The following is a 22,446-nucleotide window of genomic DNA, read 5'->3' on the forward strand; positions in this document are numbered from 1 at the left end:
CATGTAGAAAGAGACAAGTTGGGGAGGGTGGTCCACAAAAGGAGGGTGTGTCTTGGAAGTTCTACAGTATTCGGTGGTGGGTGAGGTGCATTAGGCATTCCTGGGGCTCCGGGAGGGCTTGTGGGCAGCCCATAGCTTGTTCTTGCAGGTCAGGAGGCCCCAGGGAAGAGATACTCATTTCCTCTAGAGGTGGCCCAGTTCTTTAATTCTGAGTCTGCTGCCTCTGCCTGACCCAGGGCTTGGGGCTACAGGTCTAAGGACAAGATGTAGCCACTGAGAAGCATCCTTTGACAATCTTCCTGAGGATTTTTGTCACAGTCTGGCCCATGCAGTGGTTGCTTGCCCCACCAAGAGGACAGGCCCACAGTGCATGGGATGTAGCCATCGGAACCTGGCCTTGCGTGACATCTTAGGCTTACACATGTTATTGCGGTTGCGCGCTAGGAGATCATCCTGAAGAGAGCGGCCGACATCGCTGAGGCGTTGTACAGCGTTCCCCGCAATCACAACCAGATCCCCACATTGGGCAACACTCCGGCGCACACTGGCATGATGGGCGTGAACTCCTTCAGCAGCCAGCTAGCTGTTAACGTGTCAGAGACCTCACAAGCCAATGACCAAGGTAGGCCGCTGTGCCAGGTAGAGCCTCCCCTGGCCCCCTCCCCAGGGTGGGTTGAGGCCATAGCTGCAGGTGGAGGTGTCGGGGCCCAGCGGGGGAGTGCTGGTCACGTTCCATGCCCTTAGGCATGGCTGGTTCCTTCTTGCAGGGAAGACCTTGCCGCACATCTTCCAGCCGTACTGGGCAGAGAACACTCAGAGGGCCCAGCCCTAGTGACAGTAGCTCCATCGACTGCCACCCAGCTCCCTGGTATTGCTAGAAGTGTCCCTTAGCTTATTTGTAAGTGACTCTGTGTTCTTTGACAAGAATGGGCAGAGCCATAGGGCAGCTATAACATAGGAAGCCAGGAGGAGCCTCCTTGGATGTCTCATGGGTGGTATTTGGGTTCGCATTCTGGTCTGGATCCATGGATGAAAACATCCATTCCCCACCATGGTGTACCTTATCCTGTAGCACAGTGGCCAGGGCTGTTGAGGTCACAATCTGGTGTCCTTTGAGCTGGTTCTTTGAGCTCAGTTTAGTTCACATTCTCTAAAAAAAAAAAAAACAACAAAAAAAAAACAACTCAGGCAACCATGTCAGAGCCACCCCACCTTGCTCCCAGTTACCCACACCCCACAACAGGCAAGAAGCTATGGCGCCCACCCCACCCTTGCTCAGAGAGGCAGCAGCTGTGAAAATGAAGACCCTAAAACCGTCTTTCTAGGGACGTTATGGCCGCAAATAAGCTCTCTTGGTCAGCCATGACATTTGAAGGTCTGTTGAGGCTGAAAGTTCAGAGAGAGTTGGGGTAGCAGGTCAGGCCTCCAAGCTGTTGGTAATTGCTTCTAAAGCAGCGTGTGGAAACAGCTGAAGGTTAGATCAAAGCACTCTTTGGCTGGCCGTCGAAGCCAACAGAGATGGAACAGGTCTCACCAGTGGTAGGGTTGGCAGGATAAGATTATCCAAGCTGGCTAGAGTCACCAGAACGAGAGGAAGCATAAAGTCAATTTAAAGTGTTGAATATATGATATAGATTCTCGGGGAAACTCCCCCCCCAAGTGTCTGTCACTGATAATAATGTTATTTTTGGCCGGGGGGGGATTTTAACAGTCGGCTACAGTCGCAATACAAGCAGCGTGTCCCCGCGAGGCTACGTCCCCAGCAGTACTCCCCAGCAGTCCAATTACAACACAGTCAGCACTAGCATGAATGGATATGGAAGTGGCGCCATGGCCAATCTAGGGGTCCCTGGCTCGCCTGGATTTCTTAATGGCTCCTCCGCTAACTCTCCCTACGGCAGTAAGTGTCTGTTTTTGTCACACGTCATCACGCAGATTCATATTCACTACAAAGTCGAGTGTGTGTATTGCTTGGATGTTCTGTGATGTGAGCTACTGGATAAAAGGAAGGGTGGCCCCAGAGGCTGGGCGTCCAAACGACAACCCGCAAATTGACCTAATACAGCCCTCCCCAATGACGCCATCTTATTGGCCACCAAAATAAAAATCTGAACCACACGGGGCTGCTCAATTGGAAGAGAAAGCCCGACCCCCCTGCCCCAAAGCGTTTGCCTGTTATCCAGAGTGGCCGAGCCAAAGCATGTCATGTCTTGTTTTGTGGCCCCTCCCCGTGCGAGGCGAGGCCCTCGGAGCTCTCGCTGTGGTGCCGCGCCACAGCCCGCGTGTGCTGACCATGTTTGCTTTGTTGCAGTAGTGCCGTCCAGCCCCACCATGGCAGCCTCTTCGGTCACCCTCCCTTCAAACTGTAGCAGCACACACGGCATTTTCTCATTCTCACCTGCCAATGTCATCTCCGCAGTGAAACAGAAGAGCGCTTTTGCGCCCGTGGTCCGGCCCCAAGCCTCGCCTCCTCCTTCCTGCACCAGCGCCAACGGGAATGGACTGCAAGGTGAGGGTGGTATGGGTGGGTGCTCAGGCCCCATGGCCCCTTCCCAAACCCCTTGCATGCCTGTGGCATTGCATGTGTTTCCGTGGTCTGCATCCTCCTTCCTGTCCCATAGCTACCTACAGGCCTGGTCCTCAAGCCCCAATAGGTACCAGATTCTGCCTCTAGGTTGTTTTGTCCAGTAACTCTTCCATGCCCCAAGGGGTGGAGCCTCACTTGAGGGGAAAAGCAGAGCCCCATGCAGCCTAGTACCCGGGCCTGGCCCTTCTCCATGCAGGGCGTGACCCTGCCCTTAGTGCCAGGCTTGCAGCCTCCTTATTAAAGGGGCAGCAGAAACAGTCTCAGAATGGATGGCAGGTCACTGTGCCATCTAGAGAGCCCATCCCAGACTCTGCCTGCTCCCCTTGCCGTGAGGCAGAATTTTATGTACAGCCTTACCATCAGGACAGTGAGTCTACATGGCTTTGCTCTCTCTTGGAAAGGGCTGAGCATCCTGACCCAGGACAGTTTGTGCACCGTTCCCGGGTGGCAAGACTGTCTGTAGTTGGGAGTGTTCTCTCCCAGTTCAGAATGGGAAGGGTTGGCCCAAGGGCATGAGAACTGCCCCTTGGACACAGCTGTCCACAGCTGGGGCCGTGTGGAACAGGCACCAAGCACCTTTCCCAGCACTGAGGGCAGCTCATGCTGCATGTGACCTACGATGAGTGTGGTGGTGAAGCCGTATGGGTGCCCCTAGGCCTTTGGGCTCACACGTGACTCCCTGTGAAGTAAGTGGCCGTCATCTGGCCTCTTTCAGACACCACCTTGGGTATGTGCTCCACCGGGTGAAAGTCAAACCCATTCTCCTTTAAACACATGAACCCCTTCAACCAGTATTTACCGAGTGCCTACTATGTGCCAGGCTCTCTGCTGGGTGCCGAGGACGCAACCGTGGAGAAGACAAACTGGCCCTTTTGTGAAGTCGGTGGTATATTCCACTTTGATGAACTAATGCTCAAAAAAGGAACTGGAAAGGTATCAATGATTTGAACTCATTGTCTTCACACCTGTCAGTGCTGACGGGATGCCCAGGCCCCGGGCATCGCCAGCCGGCCTCAGAGCTGTCCTTGGGCACCAGGCCAATGCTGCTTAGCAGGCAGGCAGTGAGGGCAGGTGTCTGTGGCCATGGCCCAGCATCGAGGCCGACTAGGTGGTACCACATAAGCAGTGTGTGTACACAGGGGCCTGCCAAACCATAAAGTTGTAACGGTGAGTCGGAGATAAATTAATGTCGTTGAAATTAATGGACTGAGAAATTGAAGCTCACATCACTACATGAACAAATGTATTAATATGTTATACATAAATTAATGAGAACAGTCATTCTGACAAAAATTAAACAACACCAGAGTTAAAAGATTTTAAATTACATGCGGACCAGGAGTTCACTGCAGAGCTGGCTGCACTTGGCGCTTCAGTGCCAAGCTTCTCTGTTTGTATGAAGAGAAAACAGCACTCTGAGGTGGTGTGGTGCCTCCATCACCCCCTGGCCACGGCATTCCAGAGCAGTTGGGCCCTGTTGGGGCTTTGGTCTGAGAGCCTGACTCACCCTTACGCTACGGAGCTGCTAGTAGGAGGTCAGAGCCTGGCCCAAAGGCAGAGGGGGAAACTGAGGCAAGTCTCCATTTCACTTAGGAAAAGCAAGGCCTGCAAAGCCATGGCCCGGCTGGTTCCCGTCTTCCCAAAGCGTGAGCTTCGCTTTGCTTTGAACCCAGTGTGGAGACATGTGCAAAGCAGAGAGAGTTCCCTCTCGCAGAGAAGGCCTTTTTCCGAGGTCTGCAGCACCAGGAAGGCTTGCGGGAACCGTGCCACCAATGTGCCCTCACCCCAAGAAGTAGACTTCCCAACACACCCCTGCCAGGACAAAGCTGGCTCCACAGAGAGCTGAGCGAGTCTGGCTTCCCTGTGGATCCCGGCACAGGAGGAGCAAGCTGGGCCCACAGGAGGGTGCGCGTGTGGGGTGGTCGGCATTAACGGCTGTCTCCTTCTCCTTTGCAGCTATGTCTGGGCTGGTAGTCCCACCCATGTGAGGGACTCTGTTTACCTTCACAGCACCCAGCATCCAAGGACGGACTTCAGGGGACACGTGTAGTGTGTTAAGACATGCTGATGGAAAAAAACAAAACAAAACAAAACGCTATCTTCAAAACTAAAAATCAGCAACAGTTGAATGCTACAAGAGACATTTAAAGATTTTATTTAAACTGTTAAGAATCAACACGCGAACAAGCCTACTTCTTCATGAACAATTCCATTTTATTGACTGAACTTTTCTCATATTTTCACATTTCTCAGTCCTGAAGAATTAAGGAAAACAAAGCGACGCCTATTTTGTATAAAGTTTCTGATCCCGTCTTGGCTGTCTAGTGCGTGCTATCTGTGTGGGGAGAAGCTTCGTGAATATGCACCATTTTGATGCCCATGCAACACTGAGGAGAAAGCCTCGAAACATTTTTCTGTACTCATATTTAGATTCACAATGGTTGTGTATCTCTATAATGTGAAATATTTTTTTGTGGTGAAAAAAAGGGGGCCAAGGAGGTATGAGCCATTAACTGGAACAGAGGAGGATATGACGAGGTGAATTTGGGGTGGCAGGGAGGGAGGGAGGGAGGGTTTATCATTGCTTAACTTCATCTTAATGAAATGAAACTTTGTAACTTATTGTAGTTAGAAATTGTAACTTTGATATCGAATCTCTTGCCTTCAACAAGCACACTGACAGAGAAAAAAAAAATATGCTACTGTCTGTTGGTTCCAATATTCTCCCACCTAGAGCTTCCTGTTAAAGCAAGTGCGATCGGCAACATTTTTTCAACTTTTGCGCACTGTAAACCTATTGCATTCTTAGGCTACTGTGAGGTCTATGTTTCTTGTACCTGAAATTGTCCTTTTGACTTCTAGACCCTTCTTCCCCGATGTGTTTTGTATGTGGTTATAAAATTGTAGACTTTTGTGATTTTGCCAAAGTTGTAGCTAAATATTTATACACTTGTCTTGAATTTTTTTCAGATCCACTTAAAATATTTAGAAAAACGAGTTTTATTCCTTATGTGTCTTATAAGGGATAAAATGCTCTTTCATGCGACACTTCCTTTCCCATGAACACTTGCAGTTGTTAAGGGACTTTATTTTGTAACATATCAATTATAAATATTGTATTTATCTTTGAGATTTTGTACATTGCTTTCCCCATCTTCTTTCTTCATGTCTGTCTTGGTGTTTGATCCTGCCCCGGGTTGTTACTCGGGGAAAGAACAGACACCAAGAACTGTCTCTTTGATCTGTTTTGTTGAAATGAGTCAATGTCCTTACATTTCATTTGTACCTAAACCATTTGCTATTGTTTAGACTTTCCATCCTTTTTTTTATGTTGAGGAAAAGTCAAATTCATTGTTTATTTTTATATTATTTTTAAGTTATCTGAACAAATACTTTTGAAAAGAAAAGTTTGTTGTATAGTCAAAAGAAAACGGTGTCAGTGGCCGTGACAAATCCTAGTAGATTCTGCATGTGGAACGGCCGTGAAGGGGCCACACCGTCCGGGGCTGTGTCCTTATTTTATTTTTTATTTTTAATTTGTTTTTTTTGTAGAATGTAAAAAAAAAAAAAAAGTCATTTTAGCTGCCACCTAGGACTTTGCCACATAGCTGAACTGTGTTTACTGGAAAAATTCAGAGGCCTAAAGTTTAAAATAAAATTTACTTCCGATGTTTTAATTACAAATGTTTGCCACATTAACTTCTCTGATGCCTTAAAAGTGAACTTCTTTGAAGAACTTCTGTGCTACTTTCTCACAGGCTTATACCACAATTGTTAACATTTGGAGACTGATGATGAACACACACACACACACACACACACACACACACACAACACCCCACAACACACACATATACACACCACACACACACACACCACACGCCAAAAGCACAAACTTTCAGTCTGCCAGTCACTCCTTCCTGGATCTGTCTTCTGCTTTCTGACCACTCAAGGCCACCCTGGAGTTAGAGAGGTGTCACGGAGACACTGCTGGTCTTTTTTAATGTTAAACAATACCTTTTTGTGGTCGGATCCAACAGCACTGTCTGTCCTTTTTTTTTTAACTGGAAAGACCTCCTTCAGACACTGTGCCTGTCAGTGCCAAACCCACCCTGAGAGCAAGCGTTGGGATTCCTCTCCCTCTTCCCTTCATCCTCATTGTCCTTGCAGACAGCACACGCATTGTACACAGCACCAGAAGTCAGATTTGAAACAGAAAGGAGGGAGTTTTCAAAACCAGACACACACATACACAAAGAAACAATGGACAGCTGCGAAAGTGTTCATTCAAGGGACTCAATAAGACAAACAGAATGTCCCCAGCGGTCAGTGGGTCGCACTCTGACTATGTGACTCCTGACAGGGCTTAGCTACATGGAACAGCCTGAGAAGTCACTTTGGAACTAAATTGCCTCGATTTATTTTGTGTAAGTAAGGGTTTGACCTAAAAAGAACTCACGTGCACATTAGCAAGTCCCCCCATGCCCGTATCTGGTTTGTGTTTAAGATCGACTAGTCGACGCCCTCATCGCTTCATTGTGTCCAAAACCGAGAGCTTCACTAAATGGTAGATTTTGCTGTCAGAGACCCTACAATAAGATTGTTTTATCTGTACATTTTTTCAGATATTTAACTGTATAAAAATGTTCATTTTACACAATATTTAATTAAAGTATTTCTTGTCTGTGAATTTCACTTTGGGTAATTCTATCTGTTTGACTATTAAAATGACTGACAAATGAATTGGGGATTTCATTTCCACATCCCAGGCTCCAGAGCTGGGGCTCACCAAGATCCAAACAAGATTTCAAAGAACCCTCCAGAGTTTTCAGCCCTCAATCGGCACAGTTTCTGAGGTGTCTGTGATGCCACAGGTACCATCGGAATACTTGAGGCCCGCACACTCGGGCCCAAACTGTTTCTGTCACAACTGCCTGGGTCACAGCAGCACCAGGGTGCCCTGTACATGATCCTGAGGTTGGGGGGAAGCTGGGTAATCAGCATTCTGAACTGGATGGCTGGACAGTACCTGCTCTGGCTCCCCCAACACTCACTGGCTTCTACTCTCTGCATCCCTATGTCCCCTTTGGCAAGAACCAGGTCAGGAGAGCTTATCAAGGCTGTGGGCAGACACTATGCACATGGGAGCTGTGCTGATGGCTTGATAGAAAGGATTCCAGCGCTGGTACGTGTCTGGGGCACCAAGGGATTTGGCACTGGCCACTGGAGGCTACACATAGGTGGAGGCCAAGGCTGGGACTCCAGCGAGCTCAGCCATCGGCACCAGCTATAGCTTACACAGCCCCTGCACGGCTCCCCTACCCTGTTTTATTCCGCTCGGCCCTTTCCATTTTCTCCTCAATGAAAGGCAGGCTTTGCATGTTTTGGCTTGCAGTTCTGTCACACATTCACATAAGTGTGATCTAAATTAGTACTCACAAATGTCATCTTAATTACTTGTTCTGCTGAGCAAAACAGGAAACAATTATTCAAAACATAAAGAAACTTGTGAATACCTCTCCCTCCTGTCAGTGATGATCCTTTGCCGGCTGGCCTTAAAGAGACAGTAAGAAATAGGTTCCCATGGCACAAAGCCCACTTAGGCCTTCCCAAGTCTACAGGGCTGGGGAAGGTGTTGTCCAAAGCCCAGCCTCATCCCTCTGAGCTGAGACCAGGAATTCTGGTCAGTGTTTGGAGCTAGTGTGCCAGGTGCTGTTGACCTGGGCAGAGAGAAGTTCAAACGCTTGGGTTTCAATCCAGAAGCAAGAACCAGTTCTTTCAAAAAACGAATGCAAAGTATTGTCAGGCCTCCCTTTAAGGTCTTTCAAGCTTTTAAAGATTATTCAAAGCACTTGAAATGGGCTTCAATCTAATGCCTCATTTCATTGCATTAAACAGCCTAGTTAATAAAGAATCAATATATTCAAAGGGCAAGGTTATCTTTTGTCTATAAGGGGTGGTGTCGTGCTGAACCTTTTATAGTTCAAATGCTGAAAAAGACCTCGTGAAATCCATACTCATCAAGTGGGTCAACGAGAGCAATAAAGAGGCCCCTGAAAGGAAAGAAAGGCTGCTCTGCTTTAAAACAACTCTGGGCCTTATCTCCCCTGCTCGGAGCACCCAAAGAAGTCCTCAGAAAATGTCAATTTCTCATCAAGACAAGAGGCCACGATGATCATTTTCTCAGAGAATACATACAATTAGGAGAATTCAGAGAGGCATGGCGTTGATTCCTAGCTTATTCTGGCCCCCACCCCAAGCTTGGAGTGCCCTCCCCACAGATAAAAAGGTCTGTTGATAACTGAAGTGTCGATATGCCGAAGAGCGAGTTTTGAATGTGAGTCCTTGTGCTTTGAGCCCGCCTGGGCCGATCCCAGGCCCCGATAACAACACAGCTGCCAGCAGACACCACGGGCTGGCCCTTACAATTAATGCCATGAATAAATCACACAAAAGAGTTGGGATGCTTTATACTGGGTGAGACAATCCCCTGTTTTACCCTTCAAGGATTCTTTTTATGTTGGAATAAGGTTGCTTTTAATGAAATTTAAACTCATCAGAGGAAATCAAAAACCTCCAATCAGATTACAAATTGATTTTTGTGGTCATTTGTCATGTCCCAGCATAGAGCTGCAGGTTTCACAGGGAGCCAATTGCTGATGTGGGTTGGGAGTAGGGTGGACGAGCTTCCAACCCCAGTGGCTCCATACCCTGTCCCTGCCCTGGAGACAAATGGGAGGAGAAGAGATCTTTAGTAGAGCAGAAGACGGCTGTGAGCCCTGTGTGGGTTTATACATGGTTCCACTAGTCCACACAAACCAAACCCCCAACCAGAACAGGGACCAAGCCGTTCTGAATGCACCCATCACTAAATAACCCTGGGGTAGGGGAGGTCATCCTTGGCAGGACTCAGTGGCCCCTGAGTCTAGTTTGACTTTAAAGCTCCATGGACAGCCTATATTTTCAAACCGCCAATGGCTGGTTTATGGCTCAGGGGCTTGCAGAACACCTTTTGGGTCACTCAATCTTCTAAAGCATTCTGTGTGAGCCTGTGCTCCATGTCTGGTGTGTGAAGCTCTAGGTTTAATCCCCAGTACCTCAAAACAAAGAGCTAAAGCAAGGTCAGGTGACTTGCCTGGGAGCCAAGGCTAGATGCCAAATGCAATCCCATTGACCTCCAAACTCTGCCTTTCTCACTGTCTTAGGTTTCCAAAATCCTTAAGAGTTAAAGAGGAAAAGAGTTTGAATGGGAAGGAGGAGAGAATCCATTTCTAAGGATCACAACCAATCCATCCATCATGGAGGTCTCTATTCCATCCAGGCCATTTGATCAGACGGTAAGCGGGAACTAGCTGGTCTGTTCGGCACATACTAGAGGACTCAAGACGGTTTACTATGAGGCACAATTGGTGCTATGCACCCTTACTCCCCAGGCTTGGGCTGCAGGTTCTTCTTCCCTGGAGCTTTGGTAGCATCGGCTGTGTATGGGGGCCAGGGGAAGAAAGTTGGTCACAGGATGCAGGTACTGAAGGGTGATGCTGTTCGGGTCCACTGAGACCACACTAGAGGGACTGGGCAGCAAAAGTTTAGCCGGGAAGCCACAGCTGGAAAGGGACCAGTATAAATCGGCTTCTGTTGGTGCTCCAAAGTGACGGGATGAAAAGGGGAAATGGGAGTCACTGTGTTGGGGGCAGAGTTAGAACGAGTTTCAACAGAGCTGAAGGTGTAGAAAGCACAAGAAACAAAGGGTATGAAGAGGCCGTGGTGTCTTCCTGACCCATCAGACCACTCTCCCTCACAAGGCTGAACTGATGGTGGGTCTTGAACCATGAGTCCTTGCTGTAGTTCATCCAGCTATCACCAGGCAAGACCCAGACAAAACTGAGCTCAAATCTTGAGTCTCCTCCTGTGAATAACAAATTCTTCTCTGCTACATGGCCACTATTAGGGTGCTGGCAGAGCACAGGGCCTGAGTGGGGGTACCCAGTAGAAACAGAAACCAAAGATTTTATCTTTAATCAACAGTGAGCATTTGCGAGTCAGTAAGACTCATGGACTACCATTTTTAAAGGGCAACTTCCCTATCAATTTATAAGAGGAAGATAAGAGGTGATTAAAAATCAACCCAAATCAAATGTGAAGCCTGTCACTTTGGAAGCTATTGGAAAGTTAAAGAAAAGGAGGCCCCCGAACTTCCTGAGAAGAAGCATAAACAGTTTAAAGTGGATAAAAACACAAAATTAGGGAAAAAATATTGTAGAAACGATTCAAAGCCTAACCGGGCAAAGAGGAAAATCTTGAACATTATTAGTCATCAATAAGATATGGACTTTATCGAGTGTCTAGGGTACACATCTGTAGTCTGAAAACACCCACATGTCTATACATCATTACATGGACAGATTCATACACTCAGAGCATATTGTCAGTAAAAGTTTTCTTAAGGAAAATGCCTAGGAAACTATGTTCACCCTCACTTAAAAGATGTATTATGTGCACCCAAATGGCCAAAAACAAGATGTCATAGCTAAGGTTTCTATTTCTGTGAAGAGACACTATGACTGTGGAAACTCTTACAGAGGAAACATCATTTAATTGGGGTGGGGTGGCTTACATTTTCAGAGGTTTAGTCTGTTATCCTTATGGTGTGATATGGTGGCATGCAGGCAGACATGGTGCTGGAGAAGTAGCTGAGTGTCCTACATCTTGGCTTGTAGGCAACAGAAAGTGGTCTGTGACACTGGGCTTAGCTTGAGCATATATGAGACCTCAAAGCCCGCCTCCATAGTGACACACTTCCTCCAACAAGGTCACACCTACTCCAACAAAGCCACACCTCCTAATAGTACCACTCCCTTTGGGAGTCATTTTCTTTAAAACATCACACAGGATTAGCAATTAGGTTCTAACACAGTCACTTAATGAAACAGTATATGTTCTATTAAGTCATGAAGATCACATTTTGAAGTATGTTTCATAAAATGATAAATACGAATGAGATAAAATGAAATTGTATAAGCGTATAGTGTTTGACTATATCCAATCTGTAAATTTCTAAAGAAAAAGATAGAAGAGCACATACACATATTAAAAGGATGAGCTAATGTTTTTCATTTATTAAAACAGAAAAGAACGTTTCTCTTAAAAATCGGTGTTCAACACTCATGGTGGAGAAATGGATGTTCTTCCAGAGTTTTCTTTAGAACTCTTACAAACGCTCTGAAAATCACCGGGTGGTGGTGGCGCGCGCCTTTAATCCCAGTACTCGGGAGGCAGAGCCAGGCGGATCTCTGTGAGTTCGAGGCCAGCCTGGGCTACCAAGTGAGTTCCAGGAAAGGCGCAAAGCTACACAGAGAAACCCTGTCTCGAAAAAAAAAGAAAGAAAGAAAGAAACAAACAAACAAACGTTCTGAAAATCAACAGGATTTTGCATATAGACCTAAGTGCTCATAGCCTTTTGACTCAATAATTCCATTTCTAGGAATCAATTCAAAGGAAATAATGAACAATTAGACAAGACCCTAAGTGCATGAACTTTTCCTGATGCCATATTTATTAAAAACGGGAAAGCACTCAAATGGCTGGAAACAAGATCAGTAATTAGTTCTGATATTGTCATACAATAGAATATCATAGGTTCTATTAAGCTATTAAGTGTGGTGATATTGTGTTTCCCAAAATATTGTGCACCCTAATAAACTTATCTGGGGTCAGAGAACAGAACAGTCACTAGATACAGAGGCCAGAAAATGGTGGCACACACACACCTTTAATCCTAGCATTCTGAAGGCAGAGATCCATCCGGATCTCTGTGAGTTCAAAGCCACACTGGAAACAGCCAAACATGGTGACTCACACCTTTAATCCCAGGAAGTGATAGCAGAAAGCAGAAAGGTATTTAAGGCGTGAGGACCAGGAACTAGAGCTGGTTAAGCTTTTAGGCTTTTGAGCAACAGTTCAGCTGAGATCCATTCTGGATGAGGACTGAGAGGCTTCCAGTCTGAGGAAACAGAATCAGCTGAGGAATTAGCAAGGTGAGGTGACTGTGGCTTGTTCTGCTTCTCTGATCTTCCAGCATTCACCCCAATATCTGGCTCCAGGTTTGATTTTATTAATAAGACCTGTTAAGATTCATGTTACAATGAAGATCATGTTTTGAAGGATATTTCATGAAATGATAAACACCAATGACATAGCATTAAGTTATGTAAGTATGTTACCTAACATGATTCCAATCTGTAAATTTCTGAGAGACAACCAGAAGAATACATCCATGCACACTGAAAAATACTTGTCAGGATTACATCAAAATTCCCTCTTGCTATATATGAGAGGCAGAAAGTTTATATATTTTAACCCCATTTTCTATTTACTTTTGGCCCTAAAAGTAAATAGAAAATTATCTGAAAAGTAATACTATCTATATTTTCCAAATTTTCTACAAAATAGACATGCAGGTTATGTCTCCGAGAACATTTTTCTCCATGTAACAAGTGAAAAGTGCTCCTCTTCCTAGGCAGCCAAGCAGGACAGAGGCCTTTAGGGGGGCAAAAGAAATAAAGATCCCATTCCCTCCAGATGGCCCCTCAGTTTGTGCACCCTGGTTGCAATGCCTTAGAAGAAGTGAGACACTCAACCCCCCAGTGACTTTCAGAACCTTCCAGCAAGATAAGGAAATCCTCAGAGAGGACTGCTGTGAAGCAGGTGGGACATTTTCTCAAATACTGCCTTTTGGTGATTGATTGCTTAATTAATTTTATTTTATGTTAGATTTATTTATTTCTAGTTTATGTCTATTATGCTTTGTCTATTACCACATGTGTGCCTGGTGCCTCTAGAGGGCATTGAGTGCCCTGGGACTAGAGTGACAGATAGATGTGAGTCACGGGGAGGCGGTGGGAACCCGACTCAGGCCCTCTGTAATAGCAGACAGTGCTTAACTGCCCAGCCATCTCTCCGACTCCTGCTTTAGTTTTCAATATGGTTAGGGAGATCTAAATAAATCCAAAGTGTTCTGTAATCACGGGTGGGTCTGTAGCATTACTGCCATGGCAATCCTCACGTTGACTTGCAGACTCAGTGTGATCTCTCTGCAATCACAGATGGTTTCTTTGAAGAAGTGGACGAGCCGATCCTAAGGGTCACCATAACAATCTCCCACCAGAGAACAATTAAGACCACCTTAGACAAGAAGGAAAAGTGGAGTCACCCCATCCCCTGCTCGCCCCAATTTCAAAACATCCTACAAAACAAAATCAGACATCGCCCAATGGGATTGAACTGGGAGAAGATGTACAAAGTCCCAATAAGCCTGTGAAAGACACTCAGCATCACTGGTTATCAGGGAAATGCCCATCGAACTAGGAGGAGTCAGTACTTACAGCCAGCAGGACCTGCTACAACCCCGAAGGCAGGCAACAGCAGTGCTGGAGAGGGGCTGGGGTGAGAGCCAGAGCTCTCTGTTGCTGGTAGGACTGTGAACAGGGAAGCCACATTGGAAAACGCTCCAGCAGTTTCTTGAACAGTAACGTGCAGAACTCCCATTTGACCCAGCATTTCTAGTTCCGGTTCAGACCCAAGAGAAGTGGAAAGGACATGTTCACCAAAAACTTGCACACAACAGCAGTGCACACAGCAGCCAACAGACAGATTTATTTATACAATAGGATAGGATTCAGTCATGAAAAGAATGAGATGCTAAAACGTGCTATAACACAGATGAACCATAAGGACATATTAAATGAAAGAAGCCAGTAACCATACTTGCCAATATCTCTATTGCTATGATATGTCCAGAAGAGACAAATCTACATAGACAGAAAGCATGCTGGGAGTTATTTTGCCTGGGAATGCAAGGAACAGAGAAATTTAGCAAAAAGCCTCCTGAGTTTCTTTTTGAATTGATGGAGATATTTCAAAATTGACTATGTGTTTCATAGCATTCAGTCATATTCCTGAAATGGGTGAGTTGCCCCATGTGAATTATTTCAATAAAGCTGTTATAAAAATAATAAAAAGTTCCTGACCCCGTGGCACAGGTCTGTCATCCCAACTAATTGGAAGGACAGAGCAGGAGAATTAGAGTTAACTCAAGGCCAGCTGGGTGACTTAACGAGACCCTGTATCCAGCTAGACAAAACGATAAAAAGAGGACTGAGGATGTAGCTTAGTGGTAGAGCATTTGTCTAACACGAGCGAGGCCTAGGTTCAATTCCCAGTATCATGGTGGGGGAGGGGGAGATCTGAGGTCTTGTCGAGATATAAAGGCATGACCATTATTTTCATGAAGATACTCTGTCTCAGAGCACACGTAATGGGTCTCATTGTGATATATGTATGTATGTATGAATATATATGTATGAATATATACATATATATTCATACATACATACATATATATAATATATTCACACACACACATATATATACACACACACACATATATATATATGTGTGTGTGTGTGTGTGTGTGTGTGTGTGTGTGTGTGTGTGTGTGTGTTGTCCTGCTGGGCTCCCCTGTCCCCTCCACCCTCTGTCCTTCTTGATGGCCTTCTCCTTCCCTCCAAATAGTCCCCTCTGTTTATGTGACATACATTTCACTGCTCTCTTGCTATTCACTTCTGTTAGATGCTTTTCCCTCCCTTCCACTTCCAGGGCTCACTCACAGAATGCATATATGTGCATTAATTCAAATATAAATTCTGCATAGGAGAAGGAACAGGAGGTACTTTTCTGCTTATTTTGTTTAACACGGTGGTCTCTGGTTCCATTCATTTTCCTGCAAATGTCTTAATTTCATTCTCCACAGCTTATGTGTTTATGAACTCCATTGTCTGTAGGGATTTGTCTGTGAGTGGACCTAGAGGCTGGTTCCAGAGCCTTGGCAACTCTGAATGGTGGAGTAAACATGGTGTGCATAGATCTCCATGGGGTGTTGACTTACAGTCCCTCAGGTACCCAGGAGTGGGAGCGAGGGGCATGTTAGCAGTTCTAGTTTTCACTTTGTAAGCACTGACTTCCGCATTGACTGCAGCAGTTTAACACCCACCAACAGTGCTCTCCTCTCTCTCCAAATCATCGCCAGCATTTCCTGTCATCGTTTTCCTGGATGACAGACATCCTGACTGGAGTGAATGGAGCCTCACGGCTGTTTTGAGTCTCATGACCCTGATGGCTAATGGTGTCGACCACTTTTTCAAAATGCTGAGCGGCTGTTTGTATTTCTCCCTTTGACGGCTGTCTGTTCCCCCTGTTAACTCAGCTGCTGATCAGAGGCGTTTAATTTTGGAGTTGCTTATGGGTTCTAGATAGGAATCCTTTTTCGGATGTGCAGTTTTCAGACTTCCTCCATGCTGTAGTCTGTCTCCACTGTGCTGTCTCCTTCGCCTGGAGGAAGCTTTTGAACTACATACAATCCCCTTTGGCAGCTCTTAGGATCATTTCCTGAGCTACTGGAATTCTTCTTGGAAAATCTTTGCCTGTGTCTATGAAGTGTTTCCTCTAGAAGCTTCTTAGCTTCACGTCTTACATTTAAAGTGTCTGATCCATTTGAGTTGATTTTGTGAGAGATGTGGATCTAGTTCCATTCTTTCAATATGTGGGTATATAGTTTCTCAGCACCATTTGTGGGTTTTTCTCTCCTTCAATATATGATTATGTGATTATCACCTTTGTCAAAGATGAGGTAGCCACAGCTGCTTGGGTTTATTACTGGGTCTTCTATTCAGTTCCGTCGGCCTATACGTCTGTCTTTGTGCCAGCAGCATGCCGTTTGCGTCACTATGGTTACCTTACTCGATGTTCTATGGCAGTGAAGAGACACTGTGACAGTAGCAGCTAATATAAAGGAAAGATTTAATTGGAGTTTGCCTATAGTTCAGAGGTTTAGTCCATTATCAGCATGACAGGAAGCATGGTGGCATGGTGCTGGAGAAGAAGCTGAGAGTTCTACATCTGGATCCACAGGCAGCAGGAAGAAAGAGACTCTGGGCCTAGCTTGGACTTCTGAAACCTCAAGGCCCACCCTCAGGGACACACTTCCTCCAACAAGGCCAAATATCCTGATAGTGCTGCTCCCTGGTGACCAAACATTCAAATCTATGAGCCTATGGGGTCCATCCTCATTCAAACCACCACAATGGTTCTGTAGTATAATTTGAAATCAAGGGTTTTATTGTGCTCTTAACATTGCTACTTCTGCTTAGGCTTGTTTTGGCTACTCAAGGTCTTTTGTGTTTTATCATGAATTATATATTTTTGTCTTATTCTGTTAAGAATGTCACCGAAGGGCTGGAGAGATGGCTCAATGATTAAGAGCACTAGCTGCTCTTCCAGAAGACCTGAGTTTAATCCCTAGCTCCCATATGGTGGCTCACAATTATTTGTAACTCCAGTTCCAGGGAATCCGATGCTCTCTTCTGGTCTCTGAGGGCACCAGGCACATACATGGTGCACAGACAAACGTGAAGACTAATACCCATACATGGTAAATAAAAAATAAAATAGAATGTCATTAATTTTTAAAGATTTACTTTTATTATTTTAACTATGTGGGGGGTATAGGGGAATGTGCATATATGTGCAGGTGCCTGCATAGGCCAGAGGCATAGTATACCTGCTGGAGCTGGAGTTACAGGCAATTGTGACTCACTTTTTAATTGTGTTCTTTAAGTCTGCAGTGGTGTCACGTGATCTGTCACTAACTCATGAGCAAATTTCTATGTGATCTCTCCTTTGTTCATATGAAATACATCCACTCCTTCATTTAAAATTTTGTTGTTGGGCTGGGGAAATGGCTCTGTTGGTAAAGTGCTTGTCTTGCGAGTAAGAGGACCTGAGTTTGACTCCTCTAGAACCCACATGAGAAAGCTGGGTACAGTGCCTGTAATCTGAGCATGGGGAAGGCAGAGAAAGGATCCCTAAGGCTTGCTAGCCAGCCAGACTAGTTGATCAGTGAGCTCCAAGGGCAGTGAGACATCCTGTCTCAAAACAAACAAACAAACCATGGCAAGCAACCCAGGAAGAGTGTGACAACCACCTGTCACTTCTGATCTCTGCACACACACACACACACACACACACACACACACACAAATAAATACACATAAGAACACATACAGATACACACACATGTGAATACATACATATATATGTGTGTGTATATATATATATATATATATATATATACACAATTTTTTTTGAAGTCAAAATCTTCTTGTCACACAAGGCTAAGCCTACTTTTGTGAAGTCCTTGGAATAGCCAAATTCACAGAGACAGAAAGTAGAATGGGATTGCCAGGTGGAAGTAGGGCAGTGGAGGTCAGTGTTTAATGGGGACAGAGTTTGGGGCAGACACAGAAGGTAAAGGGTCTTGAGAATGGTTGCACAGCAACATGAATGTACCAAATGCCATCAGGCTATGCACTTTAGAAGGGGTAAAATGTCAACTTTTGTCACAGATGTTTTAGCACAATAGTATCTATCTCCATTTATCTATATTCTATATCTATCTATCTATCATCTATCTATCTATGATCTATCATCTATCTATCCATCTATCTATCTATCTATCTATCTATCTATCTATCTATCTATCTATCTACCTACCTATCGTCTATCTGTTTGTCTGTCTATCTGTCTATACTTAGTGCCTACTTGTTGCCAGGCCCTGACTGGGTGCTGGAAACAGGCCCTGGAGAAAACCTCCAGCCTCTGACTGCTCTTGCTTCAGTGCACAACCACTTTCTAGTGATGCTGTGCTGCAGGCCTTTGCTCGTTCTGTTGGTGCTAATCACACTGTGCTGTTTTAATTTGCACTCTCTAACTGTTAGGGAAAGCATCTCTTCACACGTTTGGTGACATTTGCATTCCTCTCGTGAACAGTCCGTTGGTCTCCTTGACGTCTGCCTACTCCTGAACACTTTTCAGGAGCTCTGTACTCTGTGCCTGCCGTTCCTGTCATGTGTTACAACCCCCCCCCCCCACACACACACATACACATGAGTCTACATGTCTACCGTGCTCGACTGGCTGTCCTCCCTCCATTCTGGCAATCCCCTTTCCTTATTCCCCTTTTTATGGCTTTGCATTCTCAGGGTGGGATGAGCATCTCCATCCCGTGGTTTAAGAACAGAATTATCTTACATTTCATTTTAGCCCTTTGATAGTTTTCATAGTTTTAACCTTTACTTCTTTCATCTCTTGGGCGTTAATTTTATGTTTGATATGAGGAGAGATTAAATTTTATTTTTTTCCAGACAGGAAACAAATTATCCCCAGAATGTGCATTGAATAGCCAGTTCATCGCTTCCACTGATTTAAAATATCCCATTATCAGTTTCTAAACTCTCTTCTTCTGTTTTAATTCTCTTCTTCTGACCTTTTGGGGTATTCTTGCTCATCACTGTCTTATTGCTAATTTCTTTACATTTAAAAAAAATCCGTTTTTATTCCTAGAGAGGCAGAACTTCCTTGGAACCCTTTAAAAATTTCTCAGCTTGCCCTATGCATTTGTTCTTTCATTGAATTCTAGGATCCACTTGATGCTGGACAGAGCCTATCTCTGGGAACCAGTGACTTGGGAGTATTGAATTTTCCAAACTCAGTAACACAGTGAGCCTCTTCATTGCTTCACAAGAATTTGAGGGCAGTCGTGATGAGTGCTAATGGGATGAGTACTCAGATCTGACTGAGCACGAGTGGAGTTAATAAAGTGAAAGGTAAGTGGCGGCAGGGCTGGGGGATGGGCTATGTGTGCAGCAGGCACAGACTGCTGAGCCATGGCGTGATGGCCATGGGCTGGAGAGCAGGTTGATGCTAGGATGCAGGGTCTGGGCATCCATTTGCCCAAGCTTATATCCTGCATCACACCTTTCTGGTCACCTCAGACTCTGGCCTTGACCCTCATGACATAGGGAAGAATCATTGTCTTTCAATGGATCATTGAATTTTCAAAGAAATCATTAGCTTTCTTTGTGCAGCTGACTTGGAACCTGGGTTTTGCAGGTCCTAATCTTAACATTTACTGAACAGGAAGGGCACTGACTCACAGAGGCAGGGGCCATCTGGGCAACAAGGATCGCCAGAGCTCCCAGCTCATGTGAAAAGAAGGAGAGATCATAGTGACAACAGAATCCACAAGAGACCAACAAAGCCCAGAGATGGCTTTTGAAAAAGGTGATGAGAATACATGAATCCCTAGGTGGGTGGGTGGAGACAGGGAATAGGGGACAGGAAGCTCTACTGTGGCCTCTGGAGCTTTAGCAGGATATTAAGAGGATAGAGGAAGGTGTTGTACATAAGGCTAATTAATTAATTTATAATGTAGAGATAGAGCCCCACTCTATGTGGTAGTTTGAAAGTAATCGGCTTCCATAAGCTCATGGGGAGTGGCAATATTAGGAGGTGTGACTTTGTTGGAGCATGTGTGACCTTTCTGAAGAAAGTGTGTCATTGTGGGGGTGGGCTTTGAGGTCTCCTTTGCTCAAGCTACTCTCAATGTGAAACACAGTTTACTTCCTGTTGCCTATGGATCAAAGTGTAGAACTCTCAGCTCCTTCTCCAGCACCATGTCTGCCTGCATGCCACCATATTCCACCATGATAATGGACTAAACTTCTGAAACTGCAAGCCACCCCATTAAATGTTTTTCTTTATAAGAGTTGCTGTGGTCATGGTGTCTCTTCACAGCAATAGAAACCCTAACTAAGACACTCTAGCCCAGGCTGGTCTGGAACTTACTATGTAGCCCAAGTGAGTTTTGAACTCATCATCTGTTTGTCTCTGCTCAATAAGTGCTAAGCTTGCTTACAAGTGTGAGCCACCATGCCTTACCAAATATAAATTTTTATAAACAATCAATGTGCATCATTACAATCTATATTAAAAGTCAGTTAGGTTTATTTAAACATGAACATGTCTGCAGAACTCATTTGACATAGCATGTTTCTCATGTGATGGGGAAAAGAGTGGATTTGCAACAGCTTGAGGCTGTTTTAGATTCTGAAAGTGTTTGTACACCCACCCCTTAAAATCAAGTGCATCTGAAAACAATGATTTCAGAGCATAGTTTAGATTTCATGTATTCTCTTGTCAATTTTTCCCTTACCAAAATAAATACAAACCCCAAAAAAACCAAAAACCAAAACCAAGCCAAAACAAAACAAAAAAACCAACTTTGATGGAAGAAGAGAAAAGGGGGGAATGGAGATGACATGTAAATAATAAAAATATTCAGCATACAAAGAGGGCTAATGAAAATAAGCAGTGGCTTCATCCACTTCACATTCTAAACAATGATTTTTTTTTTTATAGAAAACATGTTCCTGTGGGCTGGGAATGTATTCAATTATAGCGTGCTTGCTTGCTGGGTACACACAGACCTCTGGGCTAGAGCCCCAAGGCTACATAAATTAGATGTGGCAGTGCATGTCTATACTCCCAGGATTTGAGAGGTGGAGGGAAGAGTACTGAGAGTTCAAGGTCATCTTCTGCTACTTACTGAGTTCAAGGCCAGCCTGGGATACATGAGACTTGGTCTCAAAAGATGAATAAAGCATTATCATGCTCTGGAATGTGTAGAGGCTACAGGCTGATACTGGGGCATCTTGCTTAATTGTCCCCCATCTTGTTTTATAAGACAGGGTCTCTCACCAAACTGGGAGCTTGCTCATTTGGCTAGTCTTGCTGGGAGGCCCCAGGATCCTTCTGCCTTTTAACCCTACCCCTTGCTGCTGGGGTTATAAATACAAACTGCTATAACTATTTCATTTTTATGTGTGGCTGCTGGAGATCTGAACTCAGGTATTCATGCTTGTTCGGCTAGAACTTCACCCAGTCACTCAACACCTCATGCCCCTAAAACTGTTTTTAAACCTCAAGGCATCATGCCTATATGGTGGCAGAGCAAAGCTAACATCTATATGGCTGTCCTTTGGGGAGTAGCTGGCAGCTGCTGGAGTAGGCAGGGTTCAGGCTGAAAAGTATCATCACTGACAGTCTGGGCCATGAGGCGGAGCCAAGTTCTCACAGCTTGGTTCACAGAGGGCAGCTTAGTGCCCTCGCTTCATGCTGTGAGGTCACCACTGGTTTTCTATGACTAGGAGTCATGAGACATTTTTTTTTTTTTTATGTTACTAATGCTACAGGAAGAACAGGGCCTGGAAGGAACCTTAGCATCAAGCTGCCCTTGGCTGGCAACATGGTCCAGCCTCTCTCAGGTTCTTTTGGCATGTGAGCATCAGGGACAAGGTGGGTGCTAAGTACATATTAAAGAGCCAGCTTTAAGATGAACCATGGGAGTATGTGCCCTGACTATAGGGAGAAGGGACAGAAATATGGTCAGGACAAACCTGTTTTCTCAGCTCCCTTGGCTCCTTTCTCTAAGACCCTCCAGGTGACCAACTTCCAATCTATTCTTTCTGAGGAGCTGGGCCAGGTGTACTACAGGCTGCAAAAGTTGGGCACTCGGTTCTGAGACCCCAGTCAGAGGCCAGCCCAGCTATTTGGAGCAGAGACTTATGGAATGGCAGTCCTGAGACTTCTTACCTCCCGGATGGGACAGTACCCTGCCTGCAGAGGGCTACTCAGAGGGCAGAAGGAAAGCCATGCACTCTGTAAAGTACTGTGCTCAGCGGGGGTGTGGAGAGGTCTGGGCTGCATTTCTGAGGTCATCACACCTTTAGACTATCTTCTCCCAAGGTCTCATACATGCAGAAAAACTGAGAAGCAAAGACATGAACTGACATGTTGGAATCGGTTTCAGAGTTTTCTTTCTAGTCCAGAAGTTCCACAGGTGGCTAACACACCTCCTTGACAAAAATAAGTTTCCAACCCCCCTGTGAACATGAGGCGACCATTCA

The 22,446-nt window shown here is 45.2% G+C and overlaps 1 protein-coding gene across 9 annotated transcripts in view; it reads left to right on the forward strand.

Moving 5' to 3' along the window:
• Ebf3 (EBF transcription factor 3) overlaps positions 1–7,282 on the forward strand; it is a 121,427-nt gene extending 114,145 nt beyond the window's left edge. For 2 of the 9 annotated variants that reach the window (XM_052712625.1, XM_052712627.1), the window contains exons 13-17: positions 445–622; positions 1,712–1,900; positions 2,312–2,509; positions 3,408–3,520; positions 4,544–7,282. In XM_052712625.1, coding sequence (XP_052568585.1) covers positions 445–622; positions 1,712–1,900; positions 2,312–2,509; positions 3,408–3,520; positions 4,544–4,561 — 696 coding nt within the window. In that variant the 3' untranslated portion in view covers positions 4,562–7,282. The remainder of the gene's footprint in view (positions 1–444; positions 623–1,711; positions 1,901–2,311; positions 2,510–3,407; positions 3,521–4,543) is intronic. The other 7 variants (XM_052712629.1, XM_052712632.1, XM_052712628.1 and 4 more) reach the window with 4 other exon arrangements.
• Positions 7,283–22,446: the final 15,164 nt, after the last annotated feature.

The sequence above is a fragment of the Peromyscus californicus genome, unplaced genomic scaffold, assembly GCF_007827085.1.
Source record: "Peromyscus californicus insignis strain IS unplaced genomic scaffold, ASM782708v3 Scaffold_4__1_contigs__length_199733344, whole genome shotgun sequence".
NCBI classification, from domain to species: domain Eukaryota; kingdom Metazoa; phylum Chordata; class Mammalia; order Rodentia; family Cricetidae; genus Peromyscus; species Peromyscus californicus.